General features: G+C 29.4%; 2 protein-coding genes across 5 annotated transcripts in view; one reads left to right on the top strand and one right to left on the bottom strand.

The window, feature by feature from the left end:
• LOC125066666 (monocarboxylate transporter 13) overlaps positions 1-18,178 on the bottom strand; it is a 39,418-nt gene extending 21,240 nt beyond the window's left edge. The window contains exons 1-2 of one of the 4 annotated variants that reach the window (XM_047674863.1): positions 18,018-18,178; positions 4,665-4,941 (exon numbers count right to left, since the gene is read on the bottom strand). In XM_047674863.1, the coding sequence (XP_047530819.1) occupies positions 4,665-4,941; positions 18,018-18,104 (364 nt within the window). In that variant the 5' untranslated portion in view covers positions 18,105-18,178. Of the gene's footprint in view, positions 1-4,664; positions 4,942-10,887; positions 10,914-16,828; positions 17,314-18,017 lie in introns of those variants that run through there. The other 3 variants (XM_047674865.1, XM_047674864.1, XM_047674866.1) reach the window with 3 other exon arrangements.
• Positions 18,179-21,201: 3,023 nt separating this feature from the next.
• Positions 21,202-22,401, top strand: LOC125067063. Its single transcript, XM_047675442.1, has 2 exons — positions 21,202-21,693; positions 21,919-22,401. Exons 1-2 carry the CDS (start codon positions 21,202-21,204, stop codon positions 22,399-22,401), a joined length of 975 nt encoding a protein of 324 aa, XP_047531398.1.
• Positions 22,402-22,758: the final 357 nt, after the last annotated feature.

The following is a 22,758-nucleotide window of genomic DNA, read 5'->3' as shown; positions in this document are numbered from 1 at the left end:
GTGTTAATAAACGTGGCTGATTGAATTGTGTTTAAAGCAATAATATAGACGCAATTACATAACAAATATCGACGGCAAAGTGTACTAACCCTCTTTAGGTTACATTTTAGAAGATCATATGTCTAATAATAGCAGGTTTAATGAGTCTCATATTAAATTATTATTTAATAGAAATTTATTGGAGCTACTATCGACTTTAATTTAACCTAAACTAGGGTATGTATGTATGTGTGTGATAATACTCACTGTAATCGAAAATTTACTTTTGTATTTTAATAATTAGTTTATCACTGTACATAATTATGTAGAGTACAATGATAAACTAATTATACGATTTATTGTATTAGTTTAAAATTTAAAATGATTTAGTGTGTTTTTATAACTTTCACATTAATTAAAAACAAATAATTTTGGGTCTGATAGGCTAAGAGCAACAATTACAACTCAAATCGGGTCAATAACAAAAACAGATAAAGAAAACAGAACAGCTATCGTGATGATAATGATAAAAGTATTGTTCCACAATACTTCGATAACTGCAATCAAGATAAAGTGTTAAAACTCAGCGTAAGAAATATCATTATAGATATAATTTTACAATAAAATATTTTACAACTAAACGTTTACACATATCAGACAAGACAATTTGTAAAAAATACTATTGACAATATTGCCTCCAGTGGTGGTGACAGAAGGTTAATTTTTTTGCTAAAATACTCCTAGCAATGACTCGTGTATTTTTTTTTAAATTTAATGTTGTATGTACTTATTATATTATAGATATCTGAAAATAGTTCTTAAACTAACCCCTGACTATCTTCAATTTAAATCCAAGCATCGGTTGATCGTAATTACAACAGCGACATAGTCGATACTACAAATAATACAATTTCAAATCAGCTTGAGGAATGAGAGAAGCAAATACTAGTTAAATGCTTGCATGCGTATTATATATTATTTGAATCATCAATTACCACCACACACAAATATATATTTCTGTGAAAATATCGTATCAAAACATAGTTATTAATTTATACAGTAAAATTATAATATTAATAACAACCATAACATCTCTAGAATAATATTATTACATAATAGTTACGCCTAATTGATTAGCCCTTGAAACAGGTATCACTCTAGTTTGAAACATTATATAGGTAGCATATATGTAAGCTTTGTGATTACATTCGAGTGTTGGCAGTTGAGTCGAAGGAGGCCGTCTCAGTAAAAAACCATATAATATTTTTTAATGACATAAGAAGTGTCAATTAATTTAAAATATTCATTTTAAACTTAGTGATAAACGTTTTTTTTTATTAATTAGTATTTTAGTTCGGTTAAGAGTGGAAAGGACAATTCCAGTTCTCTTTAAGGAAGAAATAAAGCATGAACATTGCAATTGTCGATTCTCTATTTTTTAGGTTTGTATTTTAGTTAGCCATTTGTATTGTAAAATTTATTTGTTATTAACAAAATTAAACTCTATTTTTTAGATGAATCAAATTGTTTAATGCTTGAAAAACCCATGACCTTATAAATCGACAATTTCTTCTTTTAAAACAAATTCAACACAATGGCGAAGAAAAACCGGTAGCATATTTTTCTAAAAAAATAAATGAATCACAAAGAAATAAAAAAGCTATATTTTTGGAATGCTTAGCCATAAAAGAGAGTATAAAATTTTGGCAACATTGGTTGATTGGAAACTATTTTACTGTCTATACAGATCACAAACCCTTAGAGAAGTTAAATGTAAGAAACAGACCTGATGATGAATTAGGCGATATGTCATATTATCTGTCACAATATAATTGTGAAATAAAATATTTCCCAGGAAAAAATAATACAGAAGCAGATTGTCTCAGCAGAAACCCAGTGTTGGACATAGATGCTAATAATGAAGATAATTTAAGGACGGTTAATATTATTGATATTCATGACATAAAATGTGATCAAGCACAAAATTTGCAAATAAAAGAACATGAAAAGAACATTGTGTTAGAAGATGGAATTTACTATAAAAAAAGTGGTAAAAGTAATAAAAAAATACTTCTAAGTGAAAATTACAGTAAAATTATAATAAAAAAAACCCATGAAAAATATTGTCATACTGGAATAAATCAAACAGAATCTAAAATAAAACGCTTTTATACTGCACCGAATCTATCAGAAAATATCAAATATATATGCAAAAACTGTGAGACTTGTATAAAAAATAAAACAAGGTTAAATAAAAAGTATGGCTTTATATCGCAATTGGGCCCAGCTAATAAACCCTTTCAAATAATGTCACTGGACACAATAGGAGGATTTGGTGGGCAAAGATCAACAAAAAAGTATTTACATCTACTAGTTGACCACTTTACTAGATATGCATATACTCTATGTTCTAAGAATCAACACGCTCGAGACTTCATTAAACTCATAGAAAAAATTCCTAAAGAAGAAACAATAGACATCTTACTTTCTGATCAATATCCAGCTTTTAATTCGATTGAATTCAAAAATTATCTTAAGAACCGAAACATTCAATTAATATTTACTGCGGTAGATGCACCGTTCTCAAATGGTTTAAACGAAAGGCTAAATCAGACTATTGTAAACAAAATAAGATGCAAAATGAATGAATCAAAAGGAAAAAGAAATTGGTCAAAAATAGCTGAAGAATGTAGAAACAGATATAATGAAACAGACCATTCTGTAACAGGATTTTCTCCTAAATATTTGTTATCTGGGGAATCTACAGACTTGTTACCACATGAATTAAAAGAAAAACAGTTATTAACAAAAAGTTTGGAAGAAGACAGGAAAATAGCACTCCAAAGGTCAATAAATCGCATGACTATAATAAAACTTTATTTGCCAAGAATAGATTACAATATGATTTTAAAAAAGGAGATATGGTATATGTTGACTATGGGAACAAATTAAACAAAAAAAAGATGGATGAAATTAGAATTGGCCCATTTGAAATAGAAGAAAAAATATCGGATTCAGTTTTTAAAATAAATACTGGTCGTGGAACAAGATCAACTGGACTATATCATGTCACAAAGCTTATCCCTATGCATACTGATTTTTAGTTTTCACAGCTAAATATTACTTAAGAGGAAATATAAATTTTCTCATTTATATTTCGAAGGGGGGAGATGTAAGCTTTGTGATTACATTCGAGTGTTGGCAGTTGAGTCGAAGGAGGCCGTCTCAGTAAAAAACCATATAATATTTTTTAATGACATAAGAAGTGTCAATTAATTTAAAATATTCATTTTAAACTTAGTGATAAACGTTTTTTTTTATTAATTAGTATTTTAGTTCGGTTAAGAGTGGAAAGGACAATTCCAGTTCTCTTTAAGGAAGAAATAAAGCATGAACATTGCAATTGTCGATTCTCTATTTTTTAGGTTTGTATTTTAGTTAGCCATTTGTATTGTAAAATTTATTTGTTATTAACAAAATTAAACTCTATTTTTTAGATGAATCAAATTGTTTAATGCTTGAAAAACCCATGACCTTATATATATATCAAAATCCGTTTAGTTTTATCATGTAATTAATATGATGACATAATAAATAGGTATTTTATGATTAAAATCAACAAAACTAAAGATCATCATATATATCATTGTTGCCAGGGGTTTTATCGCAAATATTGATAACATAATGCACAGCAAATTTTTGTAAGGATTAAATTACATATCTGTATATCGCATCGTAGCAGAGATATCAATAAAATATAAAGTGAAGTAATAGCCTGTAAATATCCCAATGGTCTGAGGATCCTGATTTTGAGGGTAATGTTATTCCACAACGCTGCTCCAATGCGTGCTACAGATATGGCAGAATTTAATTCAAATCGGAAACATGCAGGTTTCCTAACGATGTTTTCCTTCACGGCCAAGCATGAGATGAATTATAAACGCTGATTAAGAACGTGAAAATTTTGCCTCTTAAAATATGAGTTCAGTAAATCAAGTACAAAATTAAAGTAATGTAAAAACTAACGAGTATTTGTAAATTGCTTCTAACTTTTATAATGTGAAGTGTGCTTCTAAGAAAAACAAGCCATTAATCTCGTACTATTAGCTACATAGGTATAAAATCGGTAGTTTAATAGTGGACGATCAATGCAGTCGCATAATGTACAACGTGACTAGAATTGATAGGAAATAGACAACCGGATTCAATTGATGAGCCTGGAAATGATGGCCATTGAATTATCAGAAGACGTTCGTTAAACTGACAAAGACAGATAATCAAACAAAATTTATGGTTTTCTTTAAATATTAAAAATAAATAAAATATGTCCTTAAATATTTTATAAAGTACAATTCAAAACCAATCAAGTAGTCATAGAAATTCCACGTTACGTAAGCGACTACGTCAGTTGCCATATCTCTATATCTAAAGCTATGTATATCTATCTTCGTGATTAATGACTTCAGTTAACCCACAGGTTTGTTTACTCTAACCTATGTTTATGTACTGTCACTGCTATTATTAGAAGTTTAAACTTAGTTTCAACGTGTGTAGATTCGCTAAAAGCTGACAAATATATTTTATTTCCATGAATATTAATAAAATAAATCTTCGCCCATTTTATCAGTTCCTGAAACCTTCTTTATGCGAAATTTAAAAAACCGGATAAAGAAATTTGTACTTACCGGCCGCTAAATACACTCCAGAAAGTAAACTGCCAACCCACGCGACTGTTCCCTTGCCTTCTCCGAAGTACGTGACTAATTCAGGAAGAAAGATTCCAAAGGTGTATGCAATGCCGTCTACTACGAGGTTACACATGAAGGAAGCAAACACGACCACCCAGCCATATCCACCATCCGGCGGTGGTGGTAGCTCTCCATAGTCGTAGGCCTCATCATCATCATCAGCACCCTCTGCGGTTAGCCGCGCCGCTTCTTCACAAGATGTTTCGCTTTCCGTCTGAAACAATAAAAAAAAATTAAATATTGAATATTACCAATGAAAAATTTATCATCAAACCAAACATTCACGATGATAATAAAACATACAATAAATAATGATCAATCAAAATACTAAAGACATCTTTCAAATCCAATTTTGGTATTTCCGTACAAAAATAACAAACTAAATTCTGAATATGCAGCAAAAATGATAAACGTCTTATATACTTATATACATACTTATATTTGATGGATTTTAATCACCACTCAATTTTTTAATTTCCAATGACAAATTAATCTCTTACAACTAATGAGGGAAATGATCTATTCATTACGTATATTGTACGTTTAAAGTATATCGATATTCACAGTTTCAATGTAACTTTTTCCTCTCTTATTTTTCCAGAAGCTAAATGAAATATAAATATTAACAGATTTATGTACACAGCCATCAATTTCGCGGTCATTGTCAAAGACTGCGTGTGGTTTGAATACCGGTTTCTAAGGTCGTATAGAGCACGTGGTTTGTATGATAATTTTGCTTTGTATTTACAGCTATTATAAATATACTTATTGTTATTACTTAGGGTTCCCTGCACATAGGGTTGAACCTATTAACTAAGTTTAAAATTATCCGTCTATATGAATGTGAGTAGCAGGGCACTATCTTTAGAACTTTCTTTTCTATATTTTAATTGGTGATAGGATTTTGTCAAGTCAAGCCTGGTTGGATACCACCATCGTATATTCTACCACCGAACAGCTATACTTTGTATTGTTTTATTCCGGTTTGAAAAGTGATTGAACTCGTGTAAGTACCTACATGCACAAGGAACATATTCGTTGTAGCAATGTCGATGTGAAAAATAATTTAAATTTATTACGGCGCCAATGTCTGTAGGTAGTAGTGAGTAGTGACCACTTACTATCAGGTAGCCTATTTGCCCGTCCGCCAACTAATGATGTATTAAAGCTGTAATGATTTGCCACACTAAATTCGTACATATTAAAAATAAAATTTATTGTCTATTTTGTAATATTGTATCATAATATATTATCCGATAAATAAAGTGAAATTAATCATGCAAACAAATTGTTATTTGACCTAAATCTCCAACTCAGGGTCCCTTTAATAAAAAACAAAATATGTACCGTCTAAAGCAGTCTAGCCATTTTTGAGTAATCCGTTAACATACATAACACAAAACAAAGTCGAACATATACTTCCGCCTTTTTATTTATGTACTCAAACGTTTCAAATTAGATAATTAAAAAAACCCGTTCACTTAAATAATATCAATATTAAACATAATTTTCATTGTTCTATGAAACAACGTACACTTAACATGTCATGTTCAGGCGTCTTTAGAACAAAGCATAGATATATACAACAGCTGTTTGTTTTAACACGCCAGATAACATCGCCGCTAGTAATGACTGAGTCCAAAGTGATAGATTCTGTATTGTTAATGTTACCACAGTGTATCTGTTCTTTGTATAGCGCAATACAACGGCGTGTCGCAATACAAGTATATCATAATTTTGTCGCAACATACATACATATGCATATGCGAAGAATTCGAGTCTATATGTGTTCTTGTTAATCTCGAAAAATACTATTTAGTATTGATATAATTTTTATAAGTGAAATAATTTTAACGCCGAAACCGCACTTAAAATAATTAGTAATTTTATTTGTTCACTTGTTTATCGAAACAAGTGAATAAAAGTGCACTGAATTTCGAAACGAATGTGTAATTCTGATAAACTAAAACAGTTGTTGGATTATGATAATGGAGAGTCGTGAAAAGCACTCTAAAGCTAGTATCACTGAAATCCAAAGTAATATGAAAAGTTTTACTATTTTAAAACGGAGTTATTATGAAATGTTTCTCGGGTATTCATTTAGTGAGAAATAATCAAATATAAACAGAATATCGTAATCATAAGATAGCCGTCCCGCCTTCTCACGAAGTAAAGTAATACAATCAGTATCACAATTCACAACTGATTGTATTAATCTTCAAGCGATATCTCTGTAGGTACTCACACATATAAATGCTAAACTAGTGCTAAACGTTTTATTTTTTTAATATTAATAGACACCGTCGCGAACTATTGTAGAAATTTTCAAGCTATCGAACATACGAAGTATTATTTTGTTCGTTATATTTTTGGCAGAGTTCACTTTAAAAGAGCTAGGATCGATTTCCATATACTACGTCGATATATACTTAGTAAAACAGACGCTTTTCGAGTCTCTTCTTTTATTTAATTATTTATTGTGAACTATTATATTCAAATATTTAGATAAGTTAAGTTTCTGGAAGATTTTACATGTGAGATACATCATAGTTAATGCACAGCTGCTGGTAAAATATATGATGATCTAATGTCCTCCTGACCGATTTCGGCCAAATCGGGCCCTTTCAATGGTGACCAGCCAAATGCGCAATATATTTAATATTGCATGTATCTGAAACATATTCACTCTTTCCCGACTCAATCTCTAACTCTCATAATTCAACAATCCGAAACCTCCTCAGTAGGTTCAAGCGCAGCTATCGGGCTTTCGTATCGATTATAATAATCATTATCAAATTAAAAACCTCAGTGGGCAAGCATCATTTAGATTTCGTTAATTTGAGCAATAATTTATCTCCTATTCCAAGGAGAATTATATAACTAAACTCGCTTATGTTGAATTTCACTGAAATTCTGCTGCGTGTTTATAACCACCGTGCATTACAGCAGAATGGTGTATAAAAAACAAGATTACGTTAGAGGAGAGACTTTTATCTAGCAATAGGATATTAACTTTTCTTTTAATTTTGTATATTTATCTAAAATAAATAAGTCGCAATAAAATTACTGTGTAAAAATTGAGAATAATGAACTTTTGGTTCAATATATTTGTCACAAACTCAAACTCAAATACTTTGCACTTTGTAAAATCGAACATAATGATTTTGGTACATATTACAAGATATTTGAATTTAATAGGCAACTTATATGCATACTTAATAGTGATATTGGTTCTGAAAAACGGAAAAAAAACGGAACACTTATTGATAGATCCCATCTACATCCGATAGTAGTTTTTGAGGAAAAAAAAACAATTGCCCACGTTCATTATTATTATTTACTATGTTAGATTTTGTATATGAAAAGGTGTTTTTAGTTTAATATGACATAGCATATACAAAAACATAAGCAAACACAAATCACTTGCCGGTTGTTTGTAAGTCGCGTCATTGCGAGAGGAAAATTTAGCTCGAGGAAGGATTTTCAAAGTATTTACCTAATTCTATAGTTTGTCAACAATTATAAAGTAACAAATACAGTATTATTATATTTAATACATACAGTAACTATTTTAATTCATATTAGTATATATAATTACAGGACTTAATGTTAATAATTCTAATGTAAATAAAAAACAATGCTTAAAATATATAAATACATAAAGGACTATTTTTTCACTCATTAAATACAATAAATTATATTCCACAAAACAAGATGTAAAATAAAAGATAAAACAATTTATTTATGAATTGATATATTTAACTGAAGCATAAACACAGATAAAGGTTACAAGACTTTTTTCGTACCTATTGGACCTAGATCTACAATCATGATTAATTATTCTTGAGACTAACATGGTTATTTAAAATTCGAGTATGTAACAGTGACATCAAATTAATAATTTAATAAGCAGCTCTAAAATTACCGTGGTACCGTCGTTACTTATGATTTTCCATAACACAAGTGCTTTAGCTACTTACATTGGGATCAGAGTAATGTATATGATGTTGTCCAATGTTTAAAAAAATATATATTTTATAAACCTAATATTAACAGACATCACCTGTAAAATAAGGTAAAGGACTAAAAGTCAAAAGTAATGAGTATAATGTCATTAGCACTTTCAATAATCTCTCAGTTAAATATTGATACAAAAAAAAATAGATTGGTAAATAGTTCAACCACATTGGTCAATCTCAGAGTCTAACCATCTGCGCCCGAGATATTAGAGTGCAAAAAATTGTGTGTTTATACATACCGATAAGAATTCAGATTGAGAATCAATGAACTATAAAGACTTACTTCCTAAGTCCGTTCTAGTCCTGAAAATATCTTAACGGAAAAATACAATACTTTAATTATCCCGTATTGGGGTTTAATTCCAGAGCCTCGGATTATCTACCCTTATAGGCTAGATATAAATCTCCAGAGTTTAAGTAGCTGATCTCTTCGTCATTAAAATGAATTATTTTAATATAGGCTATAAAGCATACTTAGTAACAATGTACTGAATTAATACCAAGATAAGAGCGTTCATAAAAAGATTATACGAAAAAAACACCTCGATTAAAATTATCTAGGCATCAGGATCAACCAGACAACATACAATTCTTAATGAAATAACTGTTATGCTTAAATTAAAAAAATATATAATTGGAAAAAGTTGGATACCAAATGATATAAAACAATGGTAGATAGTGGCAATGATATTCATTTCATGCGTTAGGAAATGATTTAATAAAGTGAAATTGAACAAGATTTTGTATAAAAAAAAGTAATTACCCTTGAATTCATAGACGGGCCTTCGACTTATTTGTACTCTTAAAATGTTTTGTGTACAGAAACTGTAATTTTCACAATGTTATTATGGTGTAGATAAACCATCAATCTTAATATTTCAGGATAAAGGCCAAGTTCTCTACCTTGATATTGTTTGAAAACGTATCAGATATAGTGATTTATATTCCTAACATTGCGTTGAATTATGCTCACCTGCGCTCGGTACGGAGAAACTTGATATCATCGTATGTACGCGAAATAATTATACATAGTATATAATATGCGGATAAACAATAACTGGAGGTATTAGATTACATATATGGCATTCCTTAAGGGCATTAAAATAAAAACCGCAACAACGAACTCACGTAGAGAGAAATAGTGAAGAATTTTTAAGGTCAGAATTCAGAAGTCGAATAATTAAAAACATTATGCCATGGTACAGTAACAAAGCCCTTCCTCCATTCCAATGCTGAGAAACTAAGTAAAGGAAGCTGTAGCACTGGCCTTCAGAGCGTTTGAATTTTTCATAATATGCAGTCACTTCGAAACGTCGCAATAGCTGAGAAAGTTAATCATAAAATATCTTCTGGTATTTTCATTACTACTGGCGCCACTACTAGTGTGTTCCTCGTTCTAACAACTTGCGATTAACAATGCACATATATTATTTAGTATATTTTTGTTTAATTTTAATACTTATTATTTCCAAGAGCTGATGATAACAATGGTTTTACTTTTATTTCCTTTTTTAAGTTCATTTATTTTTTTTAAAAGTTCTTCTGAAGCATGACGATATTATTATTTAAATTAAAATAAACGAACAAAGAAACGGTGTAGTTTATTGAACCTTTGGCATCGGTTTGTCGTACAAAATTAAATAAAAAATACTTTGAACCGTTACAAAAGACTCACTTTTAATTTCGGCCAATTAAAATCGATGAATGAATATGTGTCAAATAAATAGTTAGGAAACATTATAATGTGCCTACTTTAAAACATGTGGTATGTATTTTAATTGGAAGACATATTTATCCATCCGTTCACATACAATAGTGATGAATGTGATCTCGTCTTGAAACGTATCGCACGTGATGTAGATTGCTATTAATTGATTAGTGCCGTCACCACTCACTTCCTTCGAATCTAACATGTTACCTTCTTAGGATGTTCGTAATTATGTAACGGAAAATGGCTTTTAGTGTTTACTAATTAACCCAATACTCCTGACCTACAAAACCGACGGGTTTTAAAGACCTAGTTCTCGATCGAGTGGTTAATTGATATAACACAACTTACAAGTTATCTTGCACGTGTCTTATGGTAATTCTAGAATATATTATAATGTACCTGTTATTGCGTTTAAATAATTTATACGTACCATTCTAGCGTGGTTTTAACACTTAAGATTTGGCAAAAAAACACTCCACTCAAATTAGTTGCAAATTCAACTAGCAATGATAACACTTGTATCAAGACCTATATAGAATAATTCGATAAATTATATCCTAATCAACACGGCTTGATAAAAACCAACATATATCGTATCTACTCGATTTTCTATTGTGATATTTAAAAGTATTTTTATTACAGGATAACGATCTTTATACACTTCTGTCGCGAAACGCATACTGATAATGAGTAAACTTCAATACGATAATACAAGAAGATAATTACCAGCTAATGGTTTGGGGACTTATCTAAAGGGTTACAATTATAGAGCAGTTTAAATACAGTCATTAATGCTGTTAACAGCAATGACATTTATTTTACAAGTTTTTTTTTTTTAATTTTCTCTGTTACTATGTACAGTTCAAATCTTGGAACTGAAATTTTAACTTATTTTAAAGCCAGTGACAATCTGCTCTATTTACAAATTTTAACATTTCTTAGTATATAAATAAAATAATTTATTTAATTATTTCACATTCATTGATTATCGCCTGAAAGGTTTTATGGCATAATTCAGCACTAAATATTAGTATTCTAATTGGTCAAGCATTACAAAAATAAAAAAATTAAGATGAAAAACTTTTGACATGTTTCCTACCATTTTTAAAATCTTGCCAAAATCATAATTTTAGGTATATATTAAATCTAAATTAAGAATATCATTTTTTTTTTTAATAACGTGGTTCTTATTTCTTTCAAACATAGTAATTAAACGATCGAAAAATTGTATAACTTATTTTTAAAATGAGTTTTTTTTACCAATTTAACGAGCGAGTCTCACAACTTTAGCTATTAATTAAAAAATCTAAAAAAGTAGGATCTATTATAGATTAATTGTCAAACTTAATTTTTTCTGATTTTTTATTAATTTGAAATTTCCATGTATGTATATAATTTGAAATATTGACCACATAAAAATTGCTGTACAGGTAGTGTCTCACAGGCACTCAAAATATATTTTCAAGGAAGGTATAATACGAGTATATCCGTGAGACTTGGTTTGATGCATATTTGAAACGAAATTCCCCTGCAATTCATTGCACACTTGCAATCTTAATTCTGGCTCTGAGCCCAAAATTACACAATTGATTGCCGTTTCTATCCGGAATATAGAGTGAGTAGGAATTATATGGTTTATTTTCATCTATTTATCAGTCGACACGAGTGTAAAACCATTAATTATACGAAGCTAATTATTGCTATTCTTATTCTTTTAAAAGATGTTGATACGGTTACCCCTCAAAACTGATACGAATAACATAACCATAATAATTCATGTAATATTGACTACAATTTCGTTGATCCAACAAAAATAGCAATCGCTCTAATGTATGTCACTTAATTAACAAAAATGTACTACATAACATTGTAAGCAATTAACCATTTAACTACGGCTAGTAAGGTAAATTATAACGACCCACTTTTTTTAAGGAACTGACATTGGAAATAATTTCTAAATTTCATTATTACTGGAACGACGACGACCCCACTTATTTTCAACTGAAGCAATCTTTTGTAAATATTTTCAATCGTCCTTAGGTCATACATTTGGCATCGGAGTATTTTTACCTTGCATTCATCCCATCTCCAACCTTATTTTGTCTGTTTTAAAAATCATCCTTCATAATCTGCTCTTGCCTGACAGTCATTGCATCTTACATATCATTAATATAATAATCTTTTCGTTTTAGGTTTTCTGTTATGGTATTTACTTTGAAAATAAGTATTCATTTAAATTTTACCCATTCTGGCTATACACATCCATGTAAACATACTCATATCGGCAGAAGGCTTCTCGCCAAATTAGTAATGGAACTCTTCGAACAAAACATAAATCTTTCTTAAGTCTAAGAGGAACTCGAGGGTCGCAAGTAATCTCTGCGACCTGAGATCAACACACTCATCCGATCGATTAACATGTTGCTCTTATATGTAGGCATTAAATTCACACTATTAAAGGTTTTTTTTAAAATATTTTTAGCATTTATTGATGCTCCGTAGAAGATTTTTGTTTCAGAAAAATGTACTTGTCAAGTAGCCTAATCTCATGGATAAAATAATTGTATTGCGGGAAATCGTAAATTTCAAATAGGTCTATCGAAATGACCATTTTAAAATATTTCAATAAAACACATTACCGATTTTAACTGAACACATTGGGGTGCGGAATTTTTCTCTATATATCGGTTAAGATGTAAGGTTTTAAACGCGATATGTTTACGGTTAAAACTTAACCTTTTTTGACCAGTGTTTCGATATAATTGAATTTCAGGGTCGCAGGATAGCAGGTCGAATAAAAATTGTGTAAAAATAGTTACTAAATTATTGTTGAGTAGTAATATTTATAATGGTTTTAATAGCTTTTTCCAAATGTGACGTGACATTTCCTGTATACATTTTAGATTTTTGTCATCTTTTAGGAGCAAACGTTTTACGTAAATAAGGTAAGGTTAGGTTAGGTTACCTTAGCCTATGAACACTAGCACTTCAGAATATCAATGAATTTCTAATCACGAAAAATAATGTTAAATATTCACCTAACACAATAATAAGCCAGCATACAACAATACACGCTGTATTGATGTTTCGTGGTAGTAAATTAATGGGGCGATGGAATATGCCCTGGGGCATGCACAAAGTCCTAGACAAAAGCAGGTACCTAAATGATCAAATTTACAAGATTTGAAAATTTAAGTGTTTCTAGATGATGATGATGTTCATTTGTTATTATATAACTTATAATTTGTTATTTCACTTAATTACAACAAGTCACATTTAGCACATTTAATGGTCGTACATAACTTTACGTTTATCTGCGCTGAGTCACAAAAAGTAAAATATAGTATTTTTGTAAGTAGGTAAAATTATTTCTAAAGGACTTAATAAACACTCAATTAGCTTAGATATCAGGACCAAAGTATTCTGTAAACACGAGGACAGTGCAATAACATTCTTATCAAATTATACTATTATTTAATGTTGTCTTAGATTTTCGCGATTATTACACATTGAAATAAAACTAGTTTTTAACGGATTTAATCGCGTATATTAATTATTTTAACATCCCGACGTTTCGAGCACTTTGCAGTCTGCCCGTGACCACGAACACTGCAAAGTGCTCGAAACGTCGGGATGTTAAAATAATTAATATACGCGATTAAATCCGTTAAAAACTAGTTTTATTTCAATATACTATTATTTGCAACATTCGTGACATAATAAGATACAATCTATCAAACGTTTGGTCAATACAAACGAGCGACGTATCTTTTATTATTTATAATATTTTTTATCAAAGTAAACCTTGATGTACTTTTTGTTTTTGTAGGTCACAAACACAGCTTCAAAACTGAAGGTGTTGATATCGAATCCTGGAATCATATCAATAACTTAATGAGTGTTTCTATCTGCACCCAAATTGAGGAAATTGACAGTATTACAATCCCGTGCCTCGGAAAACAAGTAAAACAATCGTCAAGTACCTCTTCGATCATGTCGAATTGCAGTCTGCTGTAATAGTGAAGCAATAGAGATTACACATGTATTTGTGCACTTGCCCATGTAAGATTAGTATAGGGAAAATCATTTACATTGCGAACTATAATATATCCGAGCGAAGTTAATCGGTCTCTAATAATGACTGTTTCTGCCGAATTTCAGTCAAGAGAGTCTGTTTTCTGTTTTCAATTACATATATATGTATATCAGATAATATCAGATGAAAATAAAAATGTATTTAAATCTTGTGCATATATATTTTGAAGAAAATACTGGTAATATTGGTATAATACTTATAGTACATACATACAGTACATAGTACTATATTGATATACACTAACTTAAATAATTTAGTCTTTAAAAAGGATATTTTTGGAATAAATAAAATAATGGGGGCTAGCTATAAAATAAATATTATTTCTTATTGTACTGATTCTTTAAACTATTGAAATAAATACTTACATCTTGAAAAAAATAGTGATCGTCAATATAAAATAATAGGCCCTTGAAAATCAATCAACTCGCCTAGTAATTTGGAACAATAAAAGAAATTTAATTCAAGGTCAAATCCACTACACAAATCATTCTTGTGATGAGTGAGAATTTTAATGTTGGATGGAGGTTACATTATATTTAAATATAGTTAAGTTAGTGATAAACAAAGGTATGAGATGATTTTTTACTCTTTCAGGCCTGTTGCAAAATTTAATCGACACAACACACTGACAATAAATAAAAGTTTATAAGAAAAACAAATGGTTCAAAAACTAAAAACCATTACTTATACAATATACAACACAATTCCTCCCTTGTAGCCCAATGAAACTTAAACAAAGAAAACCAACAAGGAAGAAGAACAAGAGAAGTCCTAATTGCTTAGGCTGAGACTTCCATCTAGTCAACTAAACTACTTGTATGTATACACATTAATTTTACTTTCAAAGTTTCTATAACAGCTTTGTCGATATTCAAAATGCCTTTTTTTTAAATCTATAATTGATTTCATAGATTACTCAAGCTCTAACAATGGTCGATTGGAAGTCAAATGTTGTTTATTTCGCTTTAGTCCTATTGCGGTTGGAATGGGCTATAGAGGTGTACATGGCATAGATTCATATTACATGTGTCTATTTTACTGACATTGAAACATTATATTCCAAAATATCAAATAAAACATAAATTTCATTCTTATGTTAATTGGTCAATTGAGTGTCATATTACATTATATATAGTTTCGAATGCTAACAGTTAATTTTAATTTACTTTTATAGTAACTCTTAATGTTTTTTTTGTTCTTGGATTAACAAGGTAATTGCTACTACTATACTTGTCCTCAAAATTTAATTGACTTAGTTATCTTAACCGTACCGATAAATCTCATTGATGTCTTCTCCAACCTGCGTGACATTCGGCACAATGAAAAGCCATTAAACTAAGAATTGATTGATAACATAAGTTCTAGTTCTCTTTAAATGGAATGAGTCTTCTGTTTTTTCTTTACCTTACATTAAGATAATGCATATTTGAATTCAACAATTAAAAGTGAACTGATATTGATTGATGGACAAACCTCTTAGTTTTATTTGATAATAATTTCTTAGTCTTATTTCATAATAATAACCATAAAATAATTGTTAAAGCTTATAAGTAGTAATACTCAGGGCATCTATAAAATCTCAACTATAAATCAAACTGACGGTGAAACTTTTAAAGTAAATATGCAAGATATTAATGATGTAATCAAATTATTCATTTTATTAATTTTAGGAATATTTGATTATTTGTAAATTTTTTGAATTGAATTGTGTATATATCCACCAAAATTAGTATCTTTGTTTTGTAACATCATCCTTATGAATTACATCTAATCAAAAGTAAAGCATAAGTTGTTATAGATCTATAGTTAATAACTCATAAAATATTAAATACTTAATAAAAGCAATCAATTTTTAATAAAATATTTGTGGTTATAAAAATGTATGCATCATTTGCAATTCATTATGATGATGAACTTGTGGCCACAAAATTATCTAAACCAAACACTATTTTATTAAAACGATTACTTTATTTAAACATTAATAAAGCTATGGAATATAACCATCACACTAATAACTACATTTAGCAAAAACATTTGTCATCACAAACAACAAAGGATGGATTGGATTAGAGTATTTAAGGCATTGATACAATTGTTTGTAAATTATTGAATCATGTGAATAACCATAAAGGTATTTTAAATTTTACTTTTAATTAACCATTACAAACAATTCATTAGATTCAATTTGAACATAATAAAGCTTTATTAAAAAATGTAACCTCAAATATTAAATTGTTAAATTAAAATTGAAAAATAAATCATTGTTTGTTCTTACCCTTGAAAATGTTCGTAGACGATTTATACGGGGATTTGAAGGAATATTATTGAGGGACACTTTAGACATCTTCGAATTTGTTAGTCTTCTCTCAATAACTGAATGAAAAATACTGCACTGCAGCAAAACGCTTCAATTTGAGAGATTAATATTTAATTCACTGTTAGAATTACAAACATCTGAACATCTAACACTGAAGTTTATTATTTTAATTTTGACAGCACTTATATCAAATGCACCACCCTATAACGTCAACTTTCAACTACAAATTAACAATTTTTATTGGTATAATCGTAACACTCTCTGATTAAATTTTAATTTATCGATATTACTTATACATTGAAATTAAACCCTACTCTTATTAGAACAGTTTGCGCATAAGGATTGACAGACTACAAGCTTACGAGCGCTGTGATACGTTTCGTTTTACATTTACACACGGACGGCACGCATGACGCGAGTTATAAAGTACCATTCCTTGCGCCGTCAGATCGACAACTGTCAAACCGATAAACACGTTACAGCTGAATCGCGCCAAGTGCGTATGTATGATTCAAAGGCGCGAAAATCTTATATTTCACAATTTTATTTACAAAAAACAACAATTCAGAATCAATTCTTTCATAATTACAACTTACATTAGAGAGGTAATCCTACTTCAAGTTTTACTTTAATGATTCTGGTATGGTAAACTATTTTTTTTTTTAATCCATAAATTTATTTACATTTTGTTTACTACATAATTAAATATAATATAATAGTATTAAAACTTTTCGATTTTTATTAAAACAAATATTATTGATGATCATATTAAATATTTATGATGATTGAAGATAAAATTGCCTTTTTATGGAGTACCAAATGTAATTACATTTTTATTGTCAAAAAATCTTCGGCCTTAGTCCAGCAGTGGGATATTTTCAAGCTGTTCCTTTGTATATTATACATACGTCTATATTTTTATAATGGTATAGCAATATTACACCTCTCACTAATAATAAATATTTGCTAATACTTTTTAAAAGGCGTTTTAATATATTGTATATAAGTATGAGGGTAATTAAAAATATGATAACAAAGATTATTACGTATATATTTCAAACATTAACATTTTCCAGAATATTTTATAAATATTAAGTTACTTCTTGCTAAGTTTAATATTTTATTATCTGTTTCTAAAACAGCTTACCAGTGAACGCTCTGTGGGATTGGCGTGGATGCGGGGTTCTTCTTCGTCATCGTCAGGTGAACATTCAGCTCCAACCATCTGACCCATGGTTGATTACTTTTTTAGTGTTGACGTAACGCGGCGCGTGGCCGCAAGGAGCCACCGCGCGTCCTTCGCGCGACTGACGCCGCGCCGTTGTGCTTGCTTACACGAGTCTTTTAGGAACTAGGGATTAACTTCTATAACATCGATAAAATCCTTAAAAAGTTTTTTTTAACTTGTAAGAAAACCGTATAAATGTTTACACATTTTAGCAAAAGTTCTTAAGTTGCGCTAGCTACTGCTTCTCGTAGAGTACGTACTACGCGAATCAGTAGCACGTTTGCTCGATATAGATATGTTATGGATATTGACTTTATAATGTATATTAATCAAGTATTTTCTAATTGGAAATATATTTAAAGTCACATTTTAAAGTACCGATTTTTTTTTAATAAGTAACAACAAAAACCACATTTTTTAAACAAACAGAATACTTATTTTCAAGTGCATAGTTCTATCGCAAATGTTGAATTGAATTATGTGCTGTGGGAGAGTACACCTATCCATATTCATTGTTTTTCTTTTGGTGATATGAAAATGCAATACATTCTTTAAAAAAATTATCGAATATCGACATGTTACAAGAACGTGTCTAATACGAAATCGGTCGATACAGCAGGCGCAAGTCCGCGCTCAGCTGAAGCCTGGGCCTTTGCGGCTTGAAAGCTATTTTACGTGTCTCCGTGTACGCTTTTTCGATTTCTAAATTACTTTCACTGACTTATGATAGTATAGTAAGTTCATGAAACTTTAGTTTATAAATTAGTTCAAAAATGTTTTTGTGAAACAGTCCATAATTAAACATTAATTGCCTCAAAAATTATTGCCTCAAAGGTTAGAGAGAAAATATATGAATTACATAATATAATATTATTCACCATATAACTCGATTAAATATTTACATGATATATATATTTATGACCATCATTGAGGTACGGTAATTTGATTTCTTCATAGTTGAATTGTTATGTTAGATATTACCACCGACTTGAAATTAAACGTAAGCTGAAGAGAGTAATTAAATAAAAAAAGAGGTTACAACTGGCGCAAAAAGAGTAATTTCATTGTGTCTGCTTGTGGAATCGTAGCTTGTAGAACCACTTCAGCTTGCCTACATTAGTTTAACTTTTATTTACAAAAATAAGTTAATAATTTATAGATACCTATTATTTATTAAGTTTAGATCAAGCTCAAATAAATATATGTGTATATATGTATGTATATTTATTAATTATATTATATTTAAAATATATTTGTAAATAAAAAAAAAAACTACAAGCAAATGAGCAATTTATTTTTATCTAAAACTCATTGGACAAGAAGAACTGTGTAATCCAAGAGAGTCCTTAAAAACAGATATCTGTGCTCAAACTTCAAAGAACAGTAATCTAGCAAGCGGCATTCTCAGTCGAGACCTGTCGAATCGTTATATGAGAACTTTCATCATCTAAAAGTGTTCAAAAGTTTTAGCGGGTATTACATGCAACCAGTGACCTGACCCTTTAGTCGCTAAGGCAGAAATGGTCGAACAGCTTTCATCACTTGATACATTTCGTATTAAACTATATTATGTAACGTGGATTAATGGCGTATTCGATTTTTTTTTGTTAATCAGGGACATTTCTAGTTTTCTATACCATTTTAGAGAATCAATTATAAGATTTGTGAAAGTTTCTGTTAAAACAAATTCAAAGGGGATAGTAGGTGGTGGTAATTTTTTTCTACTCACCGATGCGAACATATCATATATCTTAATATTATTATATATATTATTTTTTTCCATATCATATGGAAAAAAAATAATATATATAATAATATTAAGAATATTTGGTGCGAAGTATTAATCTATGTGAAAATTAAGAATTTTCAATAATTAATGTTAAGACATGACTTATCGAAAATTATAAACTCTAAGGAGTGGCATCTATTACATAAGGTAATGAAGTGAGGCTTGCGTATTGGTAGCTGTGGTAGATAATATTGGACAAAAACTATTTCTAAAGATACTAAATCTAAATCCCATCAAAAACATAAATGTAAAAATGAGAGCCAAGACCAATATTATGATATATACCTTGGTTGTTGACTTCAACGACAAAAGAAGTGAGATCTAAATGGGTGCCAAGTACAATGGTCCTTCCTGAAATTTATTTATAACTACATAAAATATCATTTCTTCTTATAACTTAGGATAATATATTGTTGCCTAAGGTCTGACATGGCTAGTTCTTATATGTTCATAAACAGAAATTGTAGTTTGTGTTTATAATAACAAATTATAATTCAGAACATCTAAGAAGAATGGAGGACAGCTCAGTATTGCTTAGTTAGTATTAACGTACATTGGCTATATGCCTTCGCAACAATGTTAACCACCACTGAAACAAAACGTTTCTTAATGAAGCTTACTACAATTTTATGAAGCAATAGCAACATAATAAGTTTATTTTAGATTTGAATTAAAAATATATCGAAAAGAATGTGTGAAAAATCCTATTCTATACCTAATATAGAATAGGATTCAATGGGTCTAGTTGAGTTTAAGCAACTTCAGGTATATCAGGCGAATAATGGTATTTCCAACAAAAATAATTTCGATGGTGAACTACATTATTGCCAAGCATAATTTTCCCGGCTTTGATGTATTTGAACAGCAGTAGTTTAATTTATTGCAGCACTTTTCTAAGTAATTTTATCAAAAAAATAAAAATTATCCTAACAGTAAAGCCGAGGGAATTTCTATGTATAATGAATAACTTGTTTATTTTTCTTTTACACAAACATCATATATAAAAAAAACAATTAATAGCAATTAGTATCACCAATACCATTTACTTTCCTTAATGGGACACGTAGGTACCTACTCCTGACAACGTCTTTAAAACTTAAAACTATTAGATACTACCGACTTAATTAATAATCTCGTAATGGAAATTCAATTAAATTACTCACTTTAAAAGGTTAATAGGTTAGTTGATAGAAATTTAAGATTACACTTAGCCATTCTCTAATCAACAGTTAAGGCAGTTAAATACTGGTGCCCTCTACACTAGTTACACGTTGGTTTCTTTGATATAAAGCTGATTTTCTCAAGAAAAAAAAAATGAACAATAATGAAAATAAGGAAATTGATTCAATTCTGTACATGTTAAAGCCTCTGATAGTGATTGAAAATTGGTTTGGAAAGTTTAGATACCGAAAAGTAAATGGTCAAATAACAATATTGAGTAGACGAATGAAATTGTATGGAATTTTCGTTGTGCTTATTTTAATAGTACCATATATTGTATACTTCGTTAACCTTTTACTGAACACTGATTTGTCTATAACACGAAATGTTATAGAACTGGTGGATGAGCTTGTCACAGTGATTATGATCGTGCAACATATTATCTCAATGGCAATTTTTTTAAGTTATAGCAAAAATAACATACGGATTATCAAAGAAATTGCTCATATTGATGAGATTTTAAACAAATCAACCGATAAAAAGGGCTACAAAAAATTTCGGACGCGACTCCAATTTCAAATATTTATATTTGTGTCGGTTTTGTTAATGATGTGTATCTTCACCATGATTAACCGAGATGATCAAGTGACCACCAAGCTTTTAATGTTAATTATCGATTTTGAAAGACACCTTGAGGTGTTCGCCTTCTGTGTGTTCATTGCAGTTCTAATCGATAGATTAAGTATTATTAATACATATCTAGAGCAATATATTTTTAATAAAAAAAATAAAACCTTTTTAAATGTAATAACTAGACCAAAGTATATGAGCATGCAAAAAAATTACGTCTATATAAATTATACTCCACAGGATATTAAAATAACATTACTAGCAAAAGCATATGTTGTAATTGGTGAAACCAATGAACTAATCAATAAAGTTTTCCAATTTCATATTTTCAAAAGTCTAACGTCAACGTTCATCTATATTATAATTATAATATGGACATCGATTTATTATTTGCGTATATCAAATAATACCGAATTCCTTATTCGCATTATTTTATTTTGTATTTTTGAAATAATGTCAATCGGTATAATGTCTTATGCCTGTGAATCAATACATTTGAAACGCAACTCTATTAAAATTTTGGTAAATGAACTCATTATGGATTACGACCTTTCACCAGCATTGAGAATTGAAGCTAAAGCTTTTACAGAAGTGATACAAGTCTGGCCATTGCACATATTCGTATACGATATGTTTTCTATAGACATAAAACTCATTGTAAAGTTTATAAGTGTTTCAACTACATATCTTATTATTATAGTCCAACTATCTCACTTTTTCTAAACAATCATAGGTAAGATCTTAATGATCTGTTTATAGCACCTTGATAACATAAAAAAGAGAGTAAAAAATAAGGTGAATGTATTTTTTAAGTACTTTAGATATAATGTTTACATTATTTTTACCATTTTCATTATACTCGTATTAGTTATACTTATATGTATAGTTGTATGTATGTATAGTTTTTTAGTTACATTAAAAGTGAAAAATGTAAACAAACAAAAAGAAAATGAATATTCAAGAAGCTATTTAAGAGAAAGAGTATTTTAATCACACAAAAATATTAAAGATTACATACACAGATACCATTACTAATACCATACTTAAGTATGGATATGTCGTGTTTTATAAAGTTTTCAT

The sequence above is a fragment of the Vanessa atalanta genome, chromosome 10, assembly GCF_905147765.1.
Source record: "Vanessa atalanta chromosome 10, ilVanAtal1.2, whole genome shotgun sequence".
Lineage (NCBI taxonomy): Eukaryota > Metazoa > Arthropoda > Insecta > Lepidoptera > Nymphalidae > Vanessa > Vanessa atalanta.
Note: the sequence above shows the minus strand (reverse complement) of the source record. Positions and strands in the feature narration are given on the sequence as shown.

Coding starts and splice junctions, on each gene's coding strand:
- LOC125067063 (XM_047675442.1), top strand. CDS start 21,202: ATGAACAATAATGAAAATAAGGAAATTGATTCAATTCTGTACATGTTA. Junction 21,694..21,918: donor TGATTAACCGAGATGATCAA/GTGACCACCAAG, acceptor TATACTCCACAG/GATATTAAAATAACATTACT.